The sequence below is a fragment of the Sus scrofa genome, chromosome 15, assembly GCF_000003025.6.
Source record: "Sus scrofa isolate TJ Tabasco breed Duroc chromosome 15, Sscrofa11.1, whole genome shotgun sequence".
Taxonomy (NCBI): Eukaryota; Metazoa; Chordata; class Mammalia; order Artiodactyla; family Suidae; genus Sus; species Sus scrofa.
The window spans coordinates 50,236,017-50,260,778 of record NC_010457.5 but is presented as its reverse complement, the minus strand read 5'-3'; the positions used below and the strand labels follow the sequence as shown (position 1 = coordinate 50,260,778).

The following is a 24,762-nucleotide window of genomic DNA, read 5'->3' as shown; positions in this document are numbered from 1 at the left end:
GGGGACAAGGAGCTCTTCCATAATTTCCAGATCTCCATAGTCTTTTTTTTTTTTTTAATGATCACATCCACAGCATTTGGAAGTTTCTGAGCCAAGAACTGAATCAGAGCTGCACCTGTACCAGACCAGGGATCAAACTTGCACCCCCATGGCAACCCAGAGCCGCTGCAGTTGGATTCTTAACCCCCTGCACCACAGTGCAAATGCCAGGTGCTCATATTCTTAGGAAGTAGAGAGAATGAACCCAGGCCAGGAGGTGGGAGCCAGAGAAAGTAAGCGAGGTCACAAACAGGCTGGCCAGGGGCCTCTTCTGTATGAGGTGAAGAAGCTTACAGAGCAGGTCAAGATGCTGCCATCTGGGGGGCCAGTTGGCAGGTGTACCAAAACACACAAGGAACAGCAGATGCTTAGGGGCAACTGTTGGCAATCCAGTCACCTGCACCCTCTGTCAGTGAGGTCTTTTGGAGTCATCACTTATTTTACATTGAATTCACTAGAGATTATCTTAAAACTTTTGAGCCATGCAAGAAAAAATATGCCACTGCTCGTTAAGTAGGAGATGGTGTATGTTTTCCTTCTCTCTTTCTGCCATGATGCCACAGGGGTAGGCTCAGGGAAGAGAGAATGCAGAAGGAACAGGTCTCCTCCAGACCCAACATCTTGAACTTTGCGTGTGTTCATGCAAATATGCATGAGAGTGTGTGCACAGATGCGTCAGTACACTTGGGCACTGGGGTAGGGTGGGGGGTTTGAATCAGATTTTAAGAATCAAGTTTTTAAATGAACCAAATCGGTCGAAAAAACAAACTATTCTTTTTGGCTGTGCCCACAGCACACAGAGGTTCCTGAGCCAGGAGTCGAATCCCCGCCACAGTTATAACCAGAGCCACAGAAGTGACAACACCAGGTTCTTAACCCACTGCGCCATAAGAGAACTCCCAAACTATTTTAGATGTTACTGAAAAGTTAAAGAAATGTCTTCAAGGGACGCTGCTACCATGGACAGTTCCAGCTACAATAAGTTGCGTGACTACTTAGGAAAACTAGAACGTGATGGTATCGCAGTGTAATGCCTGTGGTAACAAAGACACACATGTTAACCAGAAGTGAAGGGCTGAAAGGCTGAGGGAAGGTTTCCTAGAGGAAGTGACAACTGACTTAAAAACTGAAAGAGTAAAAGGCAAGAATGTGCAGGGGCAGCTAGGTATAAATAGCATGTGTTTTTGGAACTAAGCAAATTGGAACAAAATAGGAAAGAATGGTAAGGAATGAGACTGGAAAAAATAAGTAAGGACTTGACCATGTAGAGTATTGTTTGCTGCCTAGGGGAAATCGAAATATACCTGGTGGGTAGGGATGGATGAGGCTTAACACTTGGGAGTTCTGATCATATTTACACTTGAGACATAGTATCTTCTGCTTCATCTCCACTCCCACTGCCCATCTTCAAGTCTTCGTTATACTAACGTCCTTTTTTTTTTTTTTTCTTTTTTGGCTTTTTTAGGGCCACACCCTCGGCAGATGGACGTTCCTAGGCTAGGGGTCGAATCGGAGCTGCTGCTGGCCTATGCCACAGCGACAGCAACTCAGGGTCCAAGCCACATCTGTAACCTACACCTCAGCTCATGGCAACACTGGATCTTTTAACCCACTGAGGCCAGGGATCGAACCCACATCCTCATGGATACTAGTCAGGTTCACCACCACTGAGCCACAACAGGAACTCCTGTACCAACACTCTTCTGAGCATAATGAAAAGATGCCTTATTTTGCCTCATGCAGCTATTAATAGTCCTCTTTTCACACTCAAAGGTATCTCAATTTGGACAGTAAATTACAGTCACTCTACTTCTGAGTATCCTTGTCTCTAGTTGTGAACATTTTAAATCCTTTCTATAATCTCCACAATGCTGTCAGTGGGGAGTTTTGAAAGAGAGATGGGAAGGAACTCGGCAAGAACTGGGATAGTGTGTGTGTCTTAATATGGGGTGAAAGAAATGAAGGACTTGAAGATAATTCCCAGAATTATGGCTCGGGAACTGATGATTAATTAGTAGAGAGATTTGCCAGCTGAAGGTCACCTGAGAGTTTGTGGTAATAGTTGCTCTGGGAGCAATTCTGGATTTCTTTCCAGGGAATTAACACAGCTCTTTGACTTACAAGAAAAGAGGTGGGAAGAAAAATTGATTAAAGAAGGAAGAAATAAAAGACAAAAATAATATGTATATTCAAGAAAAAAGACAACTGCTGAATCGAAATCCCATGTGATGCTTTTGGCCTGAGTGTATGACAGAAATGCTATGTACAGCAAAATGTTAGGATACTGGGCATAGACTGTGTTTGCATGCTTTATGCATGGTGCAAGCCTCTGCTTCCTTTTGTTTTTGTTGTTTTTCTGTTTTGTTTGTTGTTTTGCTTTCCTAGCTAGGTAAGGATCTGCCAATCCTAAAGTAAATAGAGGACACACATAACTTGTCAGGAAAGCAGTACAGATTTAGTCATTGCCATTATATGAGAAATAAAGAATTATCAGACTTGAGCTGATGTAGTAGAGGGAGGATAACACAGGGAGCCAAAAGGCTGAGTTCCAATCCCCTTTGCCACTTCCAGCCTGGGCAGCTTTGAGGTAGTCATTTTCTTTCCCTAACCCTCAATTGTATCATCTATAAATTCTGTATATTAACTTTACTCCAGGATTTAGGTGAGGAGGATAAAGTGACTATATATATGAGAAGTCTTCTACAAACTACATGCTACATTTGGATATTTTATTTTGTCCATCCTTTTTATTATTATTATTATTACAAAGATACAGAGTCTACAGAATTTGCTTGAACTCTCTCAATGATACTGAAGTCTTCACTCCTAATTGCTAACACATCCCTAGACTCAAAGGCGTGTTTAATTTGGTGAAAGCAAATATACTAACTGTTCACTGTAAAATTAAGAGCTTTGTGAAGATACAAAGAACACTCTGCATCAATTCCTTTGCATCCACCTCTTCCTTTCTTAACTTCCTAGCCTATGATTGACACCTGAGAGGGGTATCCTGTGGATCCAAACCATGCACTCTGGGTGGGCTGGTGTTTAGGAGATCAATGGCCAGTCAAGCTGGGGCCAAAACTTATGCCACCTTGAACAAGCTTTGGCCCTGTCCACTTTGCCAGGCTTTCCTTCCTAAAGAGTAATGGATATAAATGAACCAATTATCCCTGAACTCCTTCTGTTCAGTGGTCAGTCATGGACCTGAATTTGTTGCTTTGTGTTTTAGAAATTTTTATCAGACGAATCAGATGGGTAGTGTGTAGCTCTCCCATTGAGGAGACTGGGCATTAATTAACTCTCTAATAGACAGAGGCAACCTCAGAGGGGGTGAGGTGCTCTGAAGAAACCAGCAAAGGTGCTAGTGCCAGTGAGAGGGGAGTAAATGGCTGCCATCTGGGAAACACATTAATTCTTTCAGGCTACCAGTGTCATGCAGTGTAATAAAAGGGACAATTTATCAAATGGTACCTTAATGGCCTAGAAGGGTTAATGTACCTTAAGCTGAAGATTGTGCTCTTTTCTGCAGTCAAATCATGATGGTTTCTTCCCAAAGTCATTTAGGTTAGACTACAATGCCATTACCAGCACCACCACCACCCCCAAAAGTCAAAAGAGGAGGGGAAGAGAAAAACAGTGAAAGAAAGAGGGAAAAGGGAAAAAAGGGGTGGGGGAGGGGATTCTCACATTGTCATTTTGTGATCTGCTCTTTTTGTTAAGGAGAATTTGCCCCATACCATGCTCCTTACCCATCCTTCCACCTCACACCCCCTGGGTCCACAAATAAATAAAAATTGCCATCATTTTAATCAGGGTACCTTGGAAGCCTGTGTGAGCTCACAATGTGAAGTGATTAGAGTGGTCCAGAGGAGGCTTTAATTAAAGATGCCATTGACAAGATAACAATGGTTTGTGAATGTGGTTAATAGATGTGAATGGAAGGGGCACCTTAATTCAATAAGAGGAAAGTCATTGGTCCATGAGTTTGATTACACATTGTAAAGGAACAGCACATACTATAATTATTTTTATTTGTATGTGCCATCGCTTTTATTGCCCATGCTGGAAGTGGAAATAACCTGTCCTATTAAGATATTTAATATATATCATCCTTTCCACTTCACTTAGTTATAGGCTAATAAAAATAGCAGGAGACAACACCAACCCACGCTGAGAATGCCCTCCATGTTTCCTAAGACCAACCCTTTGAAAACCTGAATGATCATTCCCTTGGTTACCATCTTTAAGACAAACCGTAAAGTTATATGCAGAGAGGGAATTCCCTCGGCAGATGAACTTCTGCAGCTGAAGCATGAAGATAACCCAGAGGTCAACTGACACCTCAACCAATGTGCAGTGTCTGGGATACAGTGGTGGGTCAGGAGGCAGCAGCAGAGGGGTCTCAAGGTTTTAACTTTAAAGTGAACAAGGAGTTCCCATTGTGGCTCAGCAGGTTAAGAACCCAATGTAGTGGGTTGTAGGCACAGGCCGGCAGCTACAGCTCGACCCCTAGTCCGGGAACTTCCATATGCCTCAAGTGAGGCCATAAAATTAAAAAAAAAAAAAAAAAGAAAAGAACAAGCTACGAAAATCCCAGTGGTAGACAGAAGAATGGCACCCTAAAGATGTCCACATTCTAATCCCCAGAGCCCGTTAATGTGTTACTTGCATGGCAAAAGGGATTTGGCAGATATGGTTAAGGTTAAGGACCTTGAGAAGGAGAGCATATCCTGGATTACACAGGTGGGCCCACAGCAGGATCCTGATGAAAGGAAGGCAGGAGTATCAGAGTCAGACATGGTGATTTTAGGATGTTATGACACTGCTCAGAGATGAAAGAAGGGGTTTCCAGTGAGGGAATGCAGGCAGCCTCTAGAAGATGGAAGAGGCAAGGAAATGGATTCTCTTCTAGAGCCTTGAGACACAACACAGCCCTGCTGACACCTGCATCTTAGCTCCATGAGACCTCCACCTAAGAACTGTGACATGCATGTATGCTAGATTAAGCCAGGACATCTAATGAACAGCAGTAACAGGACACCAACACAAGCCTCTGTACCTGAAGGCTCTGCTTTCCTAAGGCTCTCTCCAGGGTCTCTGAATACCATAGCAACTCTCATTACCCCCGACACGTTCCAGGTTTGGAGAACATGTCCCAGGGAATATCAGTCTCTTCCCTTGCCTGTCTACCCCTCCCCCACATCCCAGGACCAATGCCACTGAGAGGACAGGGATTTCTAATCTCAGCTCCGTCACAGTGGGTGTGACTTTGGCCATGTCCCTCCACCCATGCCCACGCCCTTCTGTTCCCTCATCTGAACAGTGATGGCTTTGGGCTTATTTATTCTGGGGTCGTTTCCCAGCCTTGCACATGAAATGATCCTATGAAATAATACTCCGGTTCCTCAAGGGAAGGCTGTCTTCCCCATTCAAAATGGAAATGAGTAAACAACTTAGCAGATAATAAAAACTGTCATAGCAGCACACTGCCTAGATCCACTCTTCTCCTGTCCCTATCTTTCACTTTAAAGCTCTCTCTGTGAGCCATCATTATTCCACTTCTAGTAAACAAAGCTAAACGCCAACACTGCATGAAAGATGAGGTTTAAATTGTGTCTAGGAACTGGTGATTTACACATGATTTGTGATTCCTTTAGTATATTAATTGGTAAACATCCTATGAATGTGTGTGTAAACGCAAGCCGCTTAACATATGCAAACAGTTTAATCTCTCAGCGTGGTGTTGCTCAAATTTCAGCAAAGTCAAATCCTCATTCCAGCATGTATATGATTGCCCTCCTGCCCCAGCCCCCTGCGCCAACTCCTTTCCCGTGATCCTATTTCAGATAATAACATGTGGGTGACATAGATCTTTAAACCCTTTAATAGTAGAGCCATATGCTTCTGTCCTCAGTAAACTGCTTGTTGCTTCTTATAATCCACTGTTCTGACTGCTCCTCTCCCGCCCCAACTAATGGCATGTAATGACTTGCAGAGCTATAACATTATTTCCAGTTACTGCTCATTGAGCCCCCAACCTGACATTCTTCCTTATTAAAACACGTGCTACTGAGAGAAAGGGGATGTCGGAACAGTCCCTTTGCAATTATATTTGCAGCTACAGTGGCAGCATCCAAAGCCTTAGTAGTGAGCACTTCAACTTGACCAGCATCTGTATTCCATTTCAGAAGCCTGCCCAACCTACACCTGACAGACTACCCAGCCCCTACTGCATGACACACTGCTTCAAATATTTTCTCAGGAACCACACAACTTCTAACATTCATTCACAAAGTTATAGGCAGCCCTATGTTCATCACAGCATTATTCACAATACCCAAGATACAGAAACAACCTAAATGTTCATTGACAGGTGAATGGATTAAGAAGATGTCATACAGATACACAATGGACTACTACTCAGCCATAAAAAGGACAAAATTATGCCATTTACAGCAACATGGATGCAGCTAGAGATTCTCATACTAAGTGAAGTAAATCAGAAAGATAAATATAAATACTATATGACATCACTTATATGTGGGATCTAAAATAGGGCACAGATGATCCCATCTACAAAACAGAAACAGATCACAGACAAGGAGAGCAGACTGGTGGTTGCCTGGGCATGGAGGGAGTGGGATGGATGAGGAGTTGGGGGTTGATAGATACAAACTATTACATTTGGAATGGATAAGCAGTGGGGTCCTACTGTATAGCACATGAAACCATGTCCACTCTCTTGGGTTAGAATATTATCGACAATGATATGGGGGGAAAAAAGGTAAAAAATAAAATTAAAAAAAAAAAAGAACCATATAACTTTTCTCAAACAGGAGTGCCAGGGCCAACTTGCACATGAGGAAGGCATGTGAAAAGCTCAAATTCCAGAGTTCTTGTTGTGGCTCAGTGATGAACAAACCTGACTAGTATCCATGAGGACATGGGTTTGATCCCTAGCCTCGCTCAGTGGGTTAAGAATCCAGCGTTGCTGTGGCTGTGGTGTAGGCCAGCAGCTGTAGCTCTGATCCAATTCAAACCCCTAGCCTGGGAGCCTCCATGTGCCAAAAGTGTGGCCCTTAAAAAAGAAAGAAAAGAAAAAAAAGAGAAAAGCTTAAATTCCTGGCCCCTGTCTCAGGCATGCTGACTCAGAATCCTCATGACTGGTGTGCAGGAATGTAGTTTTAAAGCAGCTGCCCAAGGAGTTCAGAACCGGTCTTAGAGCCGCCTTAAGTCTGAAAGAGGTATCTTTTGTGATAAAAAGATTTTGTTCAACTTCTTTTTCCTCTCTTCAGCTCCTGACCCCATCTTCTTCCTCTCCAGAAGTCTATTTTCTTAAATCATACCTAGAAGGTACCAGAGTCAAAGCCCTCAGGAGACCTAGTGATGCTCTTGGGATTGACTAATGAGCCATGCTGCCTTGAAAGGGCCCATCTTTCCAGGAGCTTCTGTGATGTCTTTTCCTGGGAATGATCTCAAAAGTTTGGTCAGAGCTGCTGTGAGACAGGTATCTGACTGGAGTTAAGACAAGGGACATAATAAACCCCAAACTGTGGTTTTTATTCACAGCAATGTTAGCTGCTCCAGGTCAAAATGTGAGGGTTTCAATGAAAAGAGAAAAAGACAATAATGATAGTTAAAACTATGTGGCATCTGGGATAAAAAACTGGAGGAGGCTGGAGCTGCCTTGTTTTCAGAGCTCTAATGTTAAAATTAAGTACAGCTTCCATCTATCTGCCTTTTATGTCTATTCCATTAAAATATGATTTAATTATGTATCGACCCAGGGTCTGGCATAGTAAAACTATCATTACTCTCCTGCCTGCATTCCTGAGTGATACTCTGGGTAAAAGGTGATCAAACCTACATTAATCTATAATCTAGACCAGAAGGAGGAAAGGGTGGGGGCACAATAATGACAAAGCACAGCATGGCGGACAACAACAACAATGAAAATCTCATCTTGAAATACAGAGCTGGTGGAGAGAGAGATGGACATGCTGCAAGTCTAAAATCAGGTCAAGAGATACGAGAGCAGGGAGTTCCCTTCATGCCTCAATGGTTAATGAACCCAGCTAGGTTCCTTGAGGATGTGGATTCGATCCCTGTCCTCACTCAGTGGGTTAAGGATCTGGCATTGCCGTGAACTGTGGTGTAGGTCACAGATGCGGCTCGGATCCCCTGTTGCTGTGGTGTAGGCCGTTAGCTGTAGCTCGAACTTCCATATGCTGCAGGTGTGGCCCTAAAGAGCAGAAAAAGAAAGAAAAAGGATATGAGAGCAGAAGGTACAAGGCACGCAGCTCCAGACCTGCTGCAGTGAGCACTTGCTGCCTTGTAGCCGACCTTCAGTGTGACCTTCTGCCAGCCTTGGTATGCAGATGGGCTCTGCAAAATGTGAGTCACCGACATGGTGGGATTTGGACCATGACCTCACCACCACCAAGTACAGATCCTGCATCACACACTGTACCCTGCTGATTTCACTATCAAAATGCTGAACAGACTCTCCCCCACCCCCGCCACCCCGGGGGGTGCCTCTCTCCCTTCATTCAGAAAATAGATTACAAGGATCCTGCTGAATAGCATTGAGACTATGTCTGATACTCATGTTGCAAAGAAGGTAACTGTATTGTATGTATACATGTAAGACCTTGCTGTACAGTGGGAAAATAAAAAAATAAAAAAAAAAAGAATTTTGGTAGTGTTTTGGCAAAATTTCAAATTTAAGGAAACATTGCAAGCATAGTACAGGTGACTCCTAAACAACCTGGGTTTGAATTGGGCAGTTTTGCTTTTCAATAGTAAATGCTGCCATACAGCACAGCCTGTGGTTGGTTGAATCCAGGGATGTGGAACCACATTTACAGAAGGACGGCTCTAGGTCATGCATGGGTTTTTGGTTGCACAGAGTGTTGGTGCCCCTAAATATGTGCTGGCTTCAAGGGTCAACTGTATAAAGAGTTCCCAGCTATCCCACACCCACATTCACAAATGCTAACATTTTACTGCGTTTACTGTTTTGCCTTCTCCATATATGTATGAGTCTATGTTTATGTGTGTGTATGTATATGTACATACACACAATATGTATATATACACACAAATAAAATACACGTATGTACATAGATTTTAACTATTGTGAATGGCATGTTCCCTTGCCTCTGGATACTGCAGTGTGTACATCCTAAACACAAATTTTTACGTTTCCACCACACAATTATCAAATTCAGGAATTTACCATTGATTCAATACTGTCATCCACTCCTCAGACTTTATATATTACCTGTTATCCGAATAATACTCTTTGACAAATGAAAATCCAGGTCCATTCAACTATATTCTGGCATCATGCACCTTTGTTCTCTTTTTTTATTTATTTTTTATGGCTGCACCCACAGCATATAGATGTTCCTAGGCCAGGGAGTGAATCTAAGCCACAGCTGTGGCAATAATGGATCCTTTAACCCACTGTGCTGGGCTGGGCTCGAACCTGCAAGTACCTCTGCAGTGACCCAAGCCACTGCAGTCGGATTCTTAACCCATTGCACCACGGTGGGAACTCCTGGTCTCTCTTAATCTGGAGCAGTTCCTGAGTCTGTCTCTAATTCATAACATTGACCATTTTTAAGAGTATAGGTGAGCTCTTTTGCAGAATGTCCCTTAATTTGGGCTGATATTTGTCTGATATGTCCTACAATTCAGGTTATGTATTACTGGCAGGAATGTTACCCAAGTGATGCTCAGTTCTTTTCACTTTCCTATCAAGAAGTCTGTTCTGAAAATTCACCCCATTGCCGGCAACATTAACTTTGATAACTTGGATTAGGTGGTTTCTGCCAAGGTTCTCAAACCTAAAGTAATATTTACCCTTTGTAACGAATAAGTACCTTGTGGGAAGATACTCTGAAACAGTTCCTTATTATACTTAAAAATTTCCCCAGTAGATAAGCATCCCATTCATAATTCTCAACTGAGTCCATTATTAATAAGGGTGGTTGTTAAAGGATGACTATATATATATATAATATATATATATATAGTGTGTGTGTGTGTGTGTGTGTTTTATCTTTTTAGGGCCACACCTGCAGCATACGGAGGTTCCCAGGTAGGGGTCGAACCAGAGCTGTAGCTGCCAGCCTACACCACAGCCACAGAAATGTGGGATCCAAGCTGAGGCTGTGACCTACACCACAACTCACGGCAACGCCGGGTCCTTAACCCACTGAGCAAGACCAGGGATGGAACCCTGACTCCTCATGGATACTAGTCGGGTTCATTAACCACTGAGCCATTATGGGAACTCTGACTTTCTACATTTATTGATTGACTTTCTATTGTATGGAAGTTTTCCCTTCCCATTTATTCATTTATATCTGTATCTTTCATGGGTTCTTAGGTTATTCAATGGGTTATAATCCTTCACTACCATTATTCACTCCAATTCTCAAAATGTTCCAGATTTGATCAGTGGAAGCCACTTCCTCCTATGCTTTCTTCAACAAATATTTTTGAGTGCTCACAACTGGCATATATTAGGGACTGTGGGTACAACATTGAACAAAACAAAATCACTGGTCTCTTAGAGCTTACATTTTAGTTTGTGGGAGACAAAAATAAACAAGAAAACAGAACAGTGCATTAGAGGCTGTAAGGGTGAAGTAAAAGAAAAACCAAGTGGAGTTAACTAGTTAAGAATCTGACTATAGAGGCTCGGGTTACCACGGAGGCATAGGTTCAATCCCCTAGCCCTACACAGTGGGTCAAGGATCTGTCTTTGCCAAAACTTTGTTGTAGTTTGCAGGGGTAGCTTGGATTCAGTAAGTAGCCTGTGAACTTCCACATGCCTCGGGTGCAGCCATGACCAAAAAAAATAATAATAATAAGATTAGAAAAAAAAAAAAGTAATGTCAAGATTAGCTTTGGCAACTTCCATATGCCTGGGGTGCAGCCATAACCAAAATAATAAGATTTTAAGAAAAAAGGAAAGTCAAGATTCAAAAGGGAATGTCGCCATTACATCCCACAGGCATAGTTAGGAGATGCTTCATTAGTAGGTGTCTTTGGAGCAAAGGTCTGAAGGGATGGAGGAGATAGTCATGGGGACCTGTGGAGGAAAATTCCAGAACAGCAAAAGCAACTGCAATTGCTTGAGGCGGGAAGATGTTGGCAGTTTTAGTGGGATTCCTATGGTTGCTGAGTTGAGGACAGACGTGGTAGGTAAGCATGAAAGCAATGCCAAGGAGCCTTAAATTCCCATAGTACACATCTCTCAGGCACTGGAAATTCTGTTACAGCCTGTATTGAGCTAATGACAATGTATTCAATACAGCAGCCATCTCAGAAACACAGTTGCTATAGAAATAAGACTCATGAAAAGGCAGGAGAGGTGAGAGGAAGGTTGGGAAGCCCAATCTTCATGCCTTGAGCACACAGTAGGTGCTTTGTAGGCTTGACTTCTTTTAACTCCACAATTTTAAAATAGGTGTTATACTGCAGGGGAGGCGAGTGAGGCTCCGAAAGGCTTTCCCTCCTGCCACGCTGTCTGACTTTCATGACACAGAGCAGGTCAGACAGACAAGGGGTGTGTTATCAGAGACGATGCCATGAAGCGCACAGTGAGGACACAAGAATGTTCCTTTCATCCACTTCCCCTATTCTCCGTAGGTACTCTTCTACTTTTGATTTCCCTTGATAGTAATGAAACATGGGTTCGTCATATGGGGCTTTCTGTCTTGTCAGATTCCCAAACAAGTTGCCCTTTATCAGAACCCCCCTCTTACTATACCTCTTTAGTTTGGGGTTGGGGGCATGAAAGCTGCCAAGGTGGCAGAATTTTCTCCAGAATTCCCAGCTGCACCGTGAGAACAGAAATTTGAATTTACAACCAGGCTTTCCTACAGTTGCTCCACAAGCCACCTGCTTACACAGACCTGGCTCTTAAATGACTCATCTTTTTATATCCATAAGTATTCATAAACACGTGCAGCATATTTATGGAGAAAAGTGGGGGGAAATGAATGCAATGAAAAAGTTAAATAGCAGAAGTCCCACACAACTAGACTTTTCCTACACTAGGGGTTGTGATGCACTGAAGTTGTTCACATTGTGGTCCTGAAATCACCGTGGTTATTAGTTATTATTAGCTCACAGCAATTTTAGAAAAATGTTTTTACCCCTAGCAAGAGCGTGAGTACTTCCTTGACATATATATACATATTTTTTTTTTTTTTTTTTTTGTCTTTGTTACGCCCAAAGCATACAAAAGTTCCCCAGCCAGGAGTCAAATCAGAGCTGTAGCCATCTGGCCAATGCCACAGCCATGGCAATGGGGGATCCAAGCCACATCTGCTACCTCCACTCAAGCTTGTGGCAATGCTAGATCATTAACCCGCTGAGCGAGGCCAGGATAGAACCCCCATCCTCATGGATACTAGTTGGGTTCTTAACCTGCTGAGCCACAATGGAACTCCTCCTTTGGCATATTTTATATAATGTGGGCAAACTAAATGCCATCCATGCTTCCCTTACAAGACTTCATTGTTTTTGTGCAGTTAAAGGCTTCTGTCTTAGCCCTTTTGTCCCCAGATATCTTAGATCTGTATCCATGACTATGCATGAACTGCATTCTTTTTCTCCATCTTTACTTTGGGGTGTCACAAGAGGCAGCGATTGGACCAGCCATGGCCCAGTGGTAACAGAGAAAGTACATCTAGTCATAGGAAGCAGGAGCCTGGAATTCAGAAATATGGGGTGATTTGACTGCCATCCCTTTGATCAGCTTCTCTGTGACCTTATGTTGTCAACACCTGCCCACACAGGCATGTGGAGAACTTTAATGAATATTTGTAAACCTCCCTGATCACCACAGATAGAAGGTCGCAGAAAAGGGCAAGTTTTTAATCATGGGGGGAGCAAAAAGGGAAAAATTAAATTTTGTTCTTTCACCAGAGAGAGACCTACAATGCTTCACCATAGGAGGATTAGGGATGAGTCTTCATTTACTTCCTTGGTGCTTATGGAATATGCCCAACACCTGCTTAACGTCAAGTCCCTTCCCAGGCCCCGCCTGAGTTCCTGTGTGTACACCGTCTCAGACTCTTAATGGTGTTTGAATTATTCCTGAAAGGAGCCTTGCTATTCACAATGGGTGTGAGAGAGTTCATCTAATTAGCCGCCTTCAGTTCATTTGGCATTAAATAATTCCCCCAATCCCCATATGTTTGAACAATATGTTCAGCAAGGGGATGATTCTCTGAGAGCAATTAAATAGTTCTTTTAGGAGAGCTTGTCATCGGTCACTCACGCGCACCCCTGCTATCCCTTCCGGGGTGAAGGAAGGCGACAATTACGCAGGAAGTGCTTCACCCTCTCTAACAGCTGCTGGCAGGCATCCACGTGCCGGCTGCCACTTTGTGCTGGTTAAAGCTCACACTGGAATTGCACAGTTTTTTCCCAGCCTCAAGTACGTTGTTCTGGGCTGTGCATAGAGCCTTTGCCATTGCTAACGCAGGATTTTCCAAACCCAGCCCCCTGACTTGCCTGCCCTGCGTAGGGATATATGTGCTTAAAAGACCAGTTTTCAGTTCAGTCTATGCTCGGCCTGTGCAGAAAGAATTGTTAACTCTGGGGTGTGGTTGCTCCATGGGAGGCTGAATTTTGGGAGGCATCTCCAGTGCTTCTTGGGGAGGGAGGGAGGAAGACTGTGTGATGTTGTGTGAGCCTGTTTTAGGTATAGCAGATAGAAGCTGCTCCTTTGCGCCTATATGCCTTGACTTTTCCTGCAGGAGCAAATTAGAGGTAATGAGCCAGAGTGTGGCCATGACCAACTTGAGAACAAGCAATGTCAACAAAAGCAATTCAGAAACTAATTATGTGTTCCAGGTAGAAAAACCATTTGTTTGGGTTTTTTTTTTGTTTTTTTTTTTTTTTTTTTGGGGCTCTTTAGGGCCGCACCCATGGCATATTGAGGTTCCCAGGCTAGGGGCCTAATTGGAGCTGTAGCCACCGGCTTATGCCACAGCCACAGCAACGCCAGATTCGAGCTGCATTTTTGATCTACACCACAGCTCAAGGCAATGACAGATCCTTAACCCACTGAGGGAGGCCAGGGATCAAACCTGCAACCTCATGGTTCCTAGTTGGATTCGTTTCCACTGTGCCACAAGGGGAACTCTGGGTTTGTTTAAATACAGTATCTGAGAAGAAGGAGTATCTCTTCTTTTTTTTAGGGGCACACACGAGGCATATGAAAGGTCCCAGGCTATGAGTCGAATTGGAGCTGCCCCTGCCAGCCTACGCCATAATCACAGCAACTCGGGATCCAAGTTGCATCTGCCACCTACACCACAGCTCATGGCAATGCTGGATCCTTAACCAATGAGTGAGGCCAGGGATCAAACCCACATCCTCATGGATACTAGTCAGATTCATTTCCACTGACTCACAACAGGAACTCCAAAAGAGAGTATCTTTTAGTACTAATTTCATCCTGATCAAAGAGATGCTTTTTTGACCAGGGATGACATACTTAAATGTCCTTCGCAAGTGAGAGGAGAGAAAGCTTATGTACGACCACCACTCCTTGTTCTCTGGTAGCCCTGTTCATCCAAAAGTCCTAAATTGCTTTGTTAACTGGATTCTGTATCATTACTTACAAATATTCCCCTGCAAATACAGGGGAAAAAAATCAACTAGCCTGTTCAAAAACACATAAGCAGTTGGGAAAAATGAATAGACTTCTGGATTCTCATTGATTGCTGTTTCATAAATTACCCCATCTTCCTGTTTGAGAGCACAGGTTAAAAACAAAAGAGACAAAAATGGAAGAGGGTGGCATCCAGTAAGGTGGTACTATTTCCCTTTAGTTGAGTTTCCCTGATCTGTTTCGTGGCTCTGCATTCCTGTTGTAAATTATTCACAATACAGAAAAATCTGAACACGGGGTTTGGGTAGAATGATTTTAAATTCAGCTCTAAAATAGGAAAGAGATGAATGATAGATATTTATGTATTTGATTATGCAGTTGATGACTGTCTGCTGGGCTATATCGCTAGATAGCCTGTGGATTTGTGAATTGGCTGAAAATAAATGTTTTCAAAACTAGAAGACACATACTCAATCCGGGTATATTGGAAATGTAATAATTTGTTTTATTGCTTACTATCATTGGATCTATTTGTAGACTCTAAGACTACTAGCACAGTCATTTCTATGAACTTCTTGGCTTTGTCATTGATAATTTCATCAAGGAGAATAAGGATTCAGCAGCTGGTGAGTGACACGCCAGCCATGTCTTTGCTTTCTCCTATTCTGCCCTGTATGTCTGAAGAAGCAACTGTCATTTTGTTTTTTCAAGACCTAAATTTGAAATCTAGGCTTAACCTCATTCTGTGTCCTTGAGTGTTTCAGGATTGATGGCGAAGGCTGTGGTCCAGATCAGCCCTTCCCTGCGCGGGGGGTGATATTCCCCAGGAGGGTTTTGCTAAGCTTGTAACTAAATTCTCATTCATATATGCCCCCTCCTTTACAGCATCTCTCTCTTATCCTTTCCCCACCTTATAGCCTCCAGTCCGATGGATCCGAGGTGCTCCTGAGTCCGGAAGTCACCTGTGGTCCCCCAGACATGATTGTCACCACTCCCTTTGCCCTGACCATACCACACTGTGCGGATGTCAGCTCTGAGCACTGGAATATCCACTTAAAGAAGAGGACCCAGCAGGGCAAGTGGGAGGTGAGAAGCTAGTCTTGTTTGTTTGTTTAAGGAATGGGTTTTGGTTTCCACTTTTGGAATAGATTTAACTTACTTGCTCTTGACAAGTCAGCTGTGGCATTTGTGAGTATTTGCTTGTTTTTTAGGCATTTGGTGGCATGTGTTTTGTAACATCCTACAGGTATTGGCTAGTGCTTTGAGCGTGTGGCGGGGGGCAAGGGGCAGGGAGGGAAAGACAGAGAGAGAATGGAATAAAGAGGCCAGAGAGGATACAGAGCTTTTCCATTAGGTTTTGGAATACAGTTACAACTACCCTCACAGAGGTATAGACTTGTGCACCTGCTTTTGGGGCTTAAACTCCTGCCTTTGTTCCCAGACCAGGCCTCTGTCTGCATTGACTTCCCTCTGTGGTCCCTGTGGGCTTAGGAAGAAGGGGTGTGTGTTGGGGGGGGACAAGAAAGCTGTACTCATAAAAAAAAAAAATTCTCTTTTTGCCATCACAGGGATTATAAGAATCTATGTTTAAGCATTCAGGAACACAGTGGGTGCGAAATAGATGCTGATGAATTAATGAATGCATTGAAAGGCATGCTGATTGTCTTTCCCTGTGTATAGGAGTACATGTAAGAGAACTAGTACAGAAGAAAATAAAAGACAAAACGAGAGTCCACAAGAGGAAAGTAAGGACCAGGGAGAGAGAGAGTCATAGCCAAGAAAGATTGCAGGGGAATTACTATTTTAAGTGAAACCTCTGATTTATCTGCCTGATAGGGATTCCTTTGATGTCTGTGTGAGGTCAGTTTGCAAGAAAGCAGGTGAGTTATCTTGTTGGAACACAATGACCTGTTCCTGCAAGCCCTGGGATCTTACCTCCCAGGAGGTGCCTCAGGCAAAAGAAGTAAAAGAAAAATCATGTTTCTTTAGGAGAAGAAAATTCCCAGTAGCTTCCATGGATTACATTTACCCTGCCCAGCAGTGTCTTAAAACGAGTCTCTATTCTTTGTTGATAATGAATTCTGGTATGTATTTAGTCCTGATACAACTGCAGGCAGATTTCCTGGGGTATAAAGTTCCATGGGGTTTCATAAAGGGGCTGGGTTTGGGTCTCTTTTCTATTACGTGTTACTTTGCCTTGATTTTTTACCACTTTAATTTTTCTTCCCAGCATTTACAATCTTTTAAATCCAGATAGTGTTATATTTATGCTCTACCAAACCAGTCACCCATACTTAAGTTCTTATCAGGGAGGGTAAAATATTCTGATACATCGTATCCAGACCATTTATTTAATGTTCCCTCGTAAATGATTTTGATGGAATGAAAGGGGATAACATTTGCAAGAATATAAATATTACCTTAAGGATATTGGAAGAGGTTTTCCGAAAGACACCTTTATACAAACAGAAGTTTGCTCATTGATGTTAATGTTTGAGGCTTTTTTTAATTTGGCATTGCACTACTTAACCAAAAATTGGAGAATTTGAAAGTGATGTTTGTTGTAATGTACTAAATTGAATTCTAACACACTGAATATAACCATTCCTTGAGTTCCTGGTGTAGGCAGTTATTTGATAAAAGAAGAACATTAAACATCAAGTAAATTAGGACAATAAAAATATTCTGAAAAGGAGTTCCTGTTGTGGCTCAGTGGGTTAAGAACCCGACATAGTGTTTGTGAGGATGCAGGTTCTATCCTTGGCATCACTTAGTGGGTTAAGGATCAGGCATGGCCACAAGCTGCAACACAGGTCGCAGATGCAGCTTGGATCCTGTGTTGCTATGGTGTAGGGCTGCAGCTGCAATTCAACTCTTAGCCTGGGAACTCCATATGCTGCAGGTACAGATGTAAAAAGAAAAAAATACATTCTGAAAAAAATGCTGTGTCCTTGCAAAGTGACTGTTAGATCATGTTCTCAACACACCTTTTCCCAACAGGAGGTAATGTCAGTGGAGGATGAATCCACATCCTGTTACTGCCTTTTGGACCCCTTTGCATGCCATGTGCTCCTAGACAGCTTTGGGACGTATGCCCTCACTGGAGAACCAATCACAGACTGTGCCGTGAAGCAACTCAAGGTGGCAGTTTTCGGCTGCATGTCCTGTAACTCTCTGGATTACAACTTGAGGGTCTACTGTGTGGACAATACGCCTTGTGCGTTTCAGGTCAGCCCTATCTCTGTAATTCTGCTTTAAGGGTCACAAAATCATAGCATTTCCTGAAGATCGGCATCAATAGATCCGACTGTGGAGGGTCTGGAAAATGAACCCACACCCCTGGTTCGATGGGTATGCCTAACTTGAAACAAGAGCTGGGTTGCTGTGTGCCCAGCAGTGCTCAGGGTTCAAGGTACTTGGCACTTAAGGAGAGAGAAGGGTTAGATGAACTCACAAGAGAACGTTGTGTGCTAAGCTATGAGACAGACTAGAAGTGTAGTTGGAATTCAAGAAACAGAGACCCAACTGCAATAGAGGAATTGGAGAAGAGTTTAATAGGGAACTTTCTTGGATGGATGAGATTTAAGAGGAAAAGAGGACAGGAGGACAGAGTGAACCACAGGAATAAGAGTTACACTGGATGTGCGCAGGGAAGTAAGAAAAGTGCTGCGAATCACCTGAAGGCTGTAGTTTGGGAATAAATCCTACCTATCAGGATGCAGTCACCTGATATCCCAGACACCCAGTCTAGTCACTATGAGGGCTGCTAGGGCAGTGATGATTCAAGGCTCTTTTCCATTTTGGGTCCTTTTAATCATCTGCAATTCCTTTTAAATTAGCTACCCACAAAGAGTGCAAGTATATTAATAGCAGTAAAGATAATGCAGAAGTGCCTGTGTAAGCTTGGCTCATGTATAAATAGCGTAGCTCTCCTGACACCCCTCATCCCAGATCCCTGCTCCTCCAGTTCTGGATCATTAAGTCCATTATGCAGAACGTTTCCTCAGCAACTAGCTTTTGAGATACTGAGCTGGAAAACTCATGTTTACCAATAGAAAACAATGACCTGAATCCTGAACATAAGCCAGTCAAGGTGACACAGTGCCAACGTATGCTCCCCAACCATCCCTGACTCTCTTTTATGTAGCACAGGTCATTACCAAGGGCACTCTTCTTATCTGGCTGTCCACACAAGGGCCCTTTTTCATATAAAGAATTTCCATGTAAGCAGTTATTACACTTCATTCTATGATTGTCATTTTAAATTCTTTCGCCTGCTTTTGAGACCCCCTGCTGCCAATAAGAGGATTTCTCTAAGACAAAATACCTAACAGACATTCAGCAATCAGAAAAAACAATTACTAATGTTACTATCCTAAACAGTTGTAAGATGTACCACAACCCAAGTTGGATAACTCGAGTTGTAACTCAGTAACTCATCCAGACCTTAAAACCTGAGTAAAATCCGTGGAGGATTTCCAATCTCCAGGCTCCTGTGGGTCAACCCCCTGCTAACTAGCGTGACTGGGAGATCTGTTTGTCGCATCTACCTTGGAAGTCGGCCCTCACAACCAGTTTGGAATTTTCTTTGAATAACAGTCTCGCCGCTGATGTATATACCAGTGAGTTCAACATTGCCCAAGGAGTTTACTGAAGTGACTGGCAGATAATGTATTTTCATTCCTGTTGATTGCCACCGGATTCCCCAACAGCTCAACTCTTCCCAGATGAATTGCAGTGAGAATCATGAAAATGAGGCTCAAGCCACAGCTTTTCAAACCACGGCCCATTCCTGTGGGTTAATATTACCTCTCTTAGTCAGTGCTAGAGAAAATAGTATTCTCCTTTTAACTGAATACAAATAGCTTTATTTCATCATAAGGAGATAGTTCTTCAAACTCTTTAATTTTGCTGTAGAGAAATGTTTTCCGGTAGAGACACCTTTGGCCCCATTTGTCAGAATCTATTTACCTCCAGTGATTCTTTCCTTCACCTATTATGTCACCTTAAAGCTAATTTTAAAGTTGACTTGGGTTGTACTTGTTATTGACAGGATGTATGTGACAGCTGTCGTGAGCAGCAAAGGCCAGGCATCCCCCCTGGGGTTCCAAGGATCATCAGCCTTGGTTGAATAACTTGTCTGGCCCACAGAAAGATTAAAACATAACATGTAGCTTTTCTGAACACAAGCATTTACTCCCAGCCTTAGTCTCTTGAGTTTTAAGAAAGGATATGCAGAGGCAAGTGAGAAAATCCAGTTGCTTTCTGGATTTTTATATTGCTCAGTGAATATGCTCAGGACCCTCTACCCAGATTTATTTAAACCACCTCCGTATCCCAAATATCTATGTTATATTTTTCCTGGTTTCTTGGTAGTATTTAGTTAAAGGGAAATATGATATACAGTTACAAACCCATCATAAGAAAGCCATGAGTGCCCATTGTGGCTCAGAGGGTTAAGAACCTGACTACTATCCATGAGGATGTGGGTTCAATCCCTGGCCTTGCTGAGTTAAGGATCTTCTGTTGCCAGATATGGTGTAGGTCACAGATATGCCTCGGATCTGGTGTTGTTGTGGCTGTGACATAGGCCTGCAGCTTCAGCTCTGATTTGACCCCTAGCCCAGGAATGTCCATATGCTGCAGATGCAGCTAAAAAAAAGAAGAAAAATAAAAGCAAGCCAGAGCAACAGGACACTTTGGGAACCTCTAAAAGACTTCACACATGAATTTCAGCTACCCCCAACTTGGGTGGTGTGAGCTGAACATCTTGTAGGTAGTGGTGATTCACCATCTGTAACTCAAATAGAACCCTCCCTTCTTAATCAAAAGGCATATGTAGTTTATTCTGCAGAAACTGCCTACCTTGGAATTTGCCTCCATGATCACTGTAATGAAAATGTCACGATTTGGAAGCAGAGACAAGCGTAGCTGTGACAGTTGCTGGATTTTCTGTAGTGCGTCTTTCCTAACTCAAAGAAATAATAAATATGAGCCCAACTAGAATTGGGCTTGTAGCCAAGATGGAAACCCGGTTCAAGGGCATGGTTGCATTTTCATGCCACTTCTGTCTCCCTGGGAAACGATGCCCCTCCAACTATTTAAAAGCTCACCCTCTCCCTGGAAATCCTTGGAAGGAGGACAGCTTCTCAACCCAACTCTCCTGTCCTCTTAGAACGAGGTGGGGGTGAGAGAATAACCCCACCAAAACTTATTCCTTTAGAGGATTTTAGTAAATCAGACCAACATTCTACATCTTCAGTCATGCTTCCTTCTCTGCCTCCTGCAAGGCTGCTATGCTCACTTCCAACTTGCTCTGCGGAGGTTTCCTCTGAATCCTAGTAGGAATTTATTTGACAGACAAAATCAAAATACCTCCTACACCTTGGTAAGACATAATTAATTTGGTTTCAGATGTTTGAAGATCTGGTCTGATAAATATATCTAAAACAATTGCTATGGAAAATTAAATCAGCTCAGATAGGTTAAAAAAAAAAAAGTTCAAATGCCATCTGCCTGAGGGTGAGAGAGGGCCAGTGACTTTTGTCCTCCCTGCTCCTGTGTTTCTGTAGTAATTAGACCTGTGATTTTATGTTTGTGTGTTTGACATCACTGATTTTGATGAATTCAAAGGTTGAGGAATGGTGATATATTTTCAAAGCTGTAACATTTTAAGACCTGTTTTTTTTTTTTTTTTATCCTGTTTTATTACACTCTCTCTCTAACACACACACACACACACAGAGTTCAGACAAATCTTGACATAAGAAAAGCAAGGAATTAAGTACTTGCCCTATCTTAGGGAAAAAAAAAAAAAAGCACAAATAATTTTTTCTTCTGTTGCTCCCAGCACTCCTATTCAGTACTTCTTGGTCCTCATTACTTACTTGGCATTAATGTGGATTTAGAATCTAATTTCGAAGGATTTCCTCCAGATATAGTTCTTATGTTTATCAATAATGCAACCTTGGAAAATATTGTTCATATAAAGCATTTAAAGGAAAACACCACAGCAACATAATTTCGAGGGGTGGGGGGGTATGTGTAGTGTGAGTGTTTAAGTTCAAACAGTTTTGTCTCATAAATATGTAAATGCAGGCTGCCTGTTTTAGTATCCCTGAAGCACACCTGAATATTGCAGCCTGTCTCATTAAATCAACATAAATGGCTCAGTGAGGCACAAAGCACAAGTTTCTCCTGGCCACAACTCCTAGAACCCAATGACTAGCAACCCCCAATGTGAAAGATGAAACAGAGAGAGAGAAAAAAAACACCAACCCCAGCCTGTAGGTACATTTTATATCCAAGAAACTGGCCAGATCCTACTTTATAGTTTAATTAACACAAATACTAATTGAACAGTAGACCCAGAGATTTAACAAAAGGCCCTTGTCATATAGGAGGCAGATAGGAAAAAAAATCAAAAGCATATTAGACCTCACTCTTAGAGTGATGCATATGTGGGAGTGATTCACAACTAGCTCAGCAGAGTTGTATCACTAATTCCTACACCTGGCTGGGCATCAGGTTCATTGAGAAGTATTAAAAATACAGATGTCCAGGGGTTCCTACTGTGGTGCAATGGAATCAGTGGTGACTCTGCAAGCACCAAGATGCAGGTTCAATTCCCCGCCTGGTGCCGTGGAAGGATCTGGAATTCTCCAAGCTGCACCATAGATCGCACTGCAGCATGGATCTGAACTTTGGCTCGAAAACTCTATATGGTGCGAGGCAGCCAAAAAAGGAAAAAAAAAAAAAAACAGATATCCAGTCCAACCCTTGAATAGAATACAACAAGTGAAGGGGCATAACTGGGAATTCTGTGTTAAATACAATTTATCCTATTTGGAGAGTGTTCTAAAGCTTGTACTCAAGAGTTGATTTCTCTAACTCTGAAGCCAATTGTTCCTTTACAAGTATATAAATATAATGATTAGTTCATTATTGGGCTTCTGCGCTTTAATAATTCATTGTTTTGTTACACAATAGCTCTAATTGCTTAATATTTTGTACAAGATTACAAGACACCATTAATTGTACGTGGTTGGTTCGATATGTGGAGATTAGTAAACAGCTAAAAACAGCAAAAATAAACCACGGCTATATTTAAATTGGGATCCCAAAAGCATAGATCTTTAAGAGGTAGCATTTTCCTTGGTGTAATTGTAAGTGGGGATCCATTTTAAAAATTCCTGATATCCAGAGTTTCCGTCATGGTGCAGCGCAAACGAATCTGACTAGGAACCATGAGGTTGCAGGTTCCATCCCTGGCCTCACTCAGTGGGTTAAGGGTCTGGCGTTGCCCCGAGCTGTGGTGTAGGTCACAGATGAGGCTGAGATCCAGCGTTGCTCTGGCTGTGGTGTAGGCCGGCAGCTGTAGCTCCGATTAGATCCCTAGCCTGGGAACCTCCATATGCTACAGGTGTGACCCTAAAAAGCAAAAAAAAAAAAAAAAAAAATCCTGATATCCTTCATTCTGCATCTCAGGGACAGCTTAGATAGTATATATAATTTAGGGCAAATATAATCTGACTTATGTCATCTTTACATATATCTCACACCAATGAAAAATTACCTATGAGACAGTGTTAACAGCAGTCCGATCACGTGACAAAAAAAAATCAAGCATAGTATAGAGAAAGGCAGGGAAATCTAATAGAAAAATACCAGACCAAGTATTATAAATAGCAGCTCCATCACTAAACATGTGGCTTCAAGCAAATAACTTTGGGGGGGGGAACAGGGACCTCCATGTTTTCCTCTGCAAATAATCAAGTTTAAATCACTAAATAATACCTGAAGTTCTCTTCTAGTGTGATGCTGCTATATAATTTCTAAATATTAAACAGCCTAGCTCGGCACCAAGTAACGCATGGCCTTGAACAAGTCACTTCATCCCCTGACCTCACTTTACTTCTTTCGTTTAGACAAATCAGATTAAAGAGCAGGGGTAAATGTCAGAGCCTAGTCCAATGTACTGCAACAAGTCAACACTGTTGTTATTCTATGCCTTTAATGTGGTATTAATAAGCAAATTTATTTGTTTCTGTTCCTAACCTGGCACTAGAATGCCAAAAAGAGGCCATTACCATGCTAATGATTGTGCATTGCTGTGAATAAACCCAGGTAAAGAACTGAAGCCTAAAGGTTAACCTTTACTTAAGTGACTTGCCCACAACCACAGAGAAATGTGATCAAAAGCCTGCACTTCCACTTTTTATTTACCAGATCATGCTCTCAGGTATATATAGCCCCCAGAAGATTCTCATACACCTCAAAACCTGAGTGATATTACTCTAAAACAAAAGCCCTTAGCATGGTAGCGAGAATTCATGATTTGTCCCCTATCCTAGCATTTCCATCATCTGCACCCACACACTTTCCTCTATTCTGGCTCTATCTGGCCTCTTGCTTTTGTGCAGAGCCTGGTCAGTGTCCAGAAGGCATGTTCCCTCCCTTTCCTGTGGGCAGCCCCTATCTTTACACCAAGGGTCAGTTGTTGTTTTTGTTTGTTTGTTTGTTTGATTTTTTTAAAAATGATTTTTATTCTTTCCATCATAGCTGGTTTACAGTGTTCTGTCAATTTTCTACTGTATAGCAAGGTGACCCAGTCACACATACACATAAACATTCCTTTTTCTCACATTATCATGCTCCATCATAAGTGATTAGATATAGTTCCCAGTGCTATACAGCAGGATCTCATTGCTTATCAAGGGTCAGTTTAAATATCACTTCCTCTGTTTCCCAGTCCATTTCCTGGCCTCACTGCCCATCTGAGTTATCCACCCTCTGTCTTGCCTTAATATATATATGTAATACTTAGGAATATATGTAATACTTAGATACCGGGAATATATGTAATACTTAGATACCACATTATATGCATGCTGTTCTGACCCTCTCTCTAGACTGTGAACTCCTTGGTGTTTCATTTCTGTACACCCAGTACCCAGTTCAACTATCGCTCATCTAGACACTTGTTAAATCACAAAAGAGGGAACAGAGACCAGCATCTGTAAAAACCTAAAGTCAGCATCGGACATTAATCCCCTTTTCTCCCACTCTGCCTCTTT

The 24,762-nt window shown here is 42.4% G+C and overlaps 1 protein-coding gene and 1 long non-coding RNA gene across 12 annotated transcripts in view; one reads left to right on the top strand and one right to left on the bottom strand.

The window, feature by feature from the left end:
- Positions 1–24,762, bottom strand: part of LOC110257163 — an 89,166-nt gene that overhangs the window by 1,480 nt on the left and 62,924 nt on the right. The gene's annotated exons all lie outside the window — the stretch shown is intronic.
- The window catches only part of UNC5D (unc-5 netrin receptor D), a 607,474-nt gene that overhangs the window by 543,826 nt on the left and 38,886 nt on the right, over positions 1–24,762 (top strand). For all 11 annotated transcript variants that reach the window (XM_021076135.1, XM_021076133.1, XM_021076134.1 and 8 more), the window contains 2 exons: positions 15,604–15,772; positions 17,687–17,914. In XM_021076135.1, coding sequence (XP_020931794.1) covers positions 15,604–15,772; positions 17,687–17,914 — 397 coding nt within the window. The remainder of the gene's footprint in view (positions 1–15,603; positions 15,773–17,686; positions 17,915–24,762) is intronic.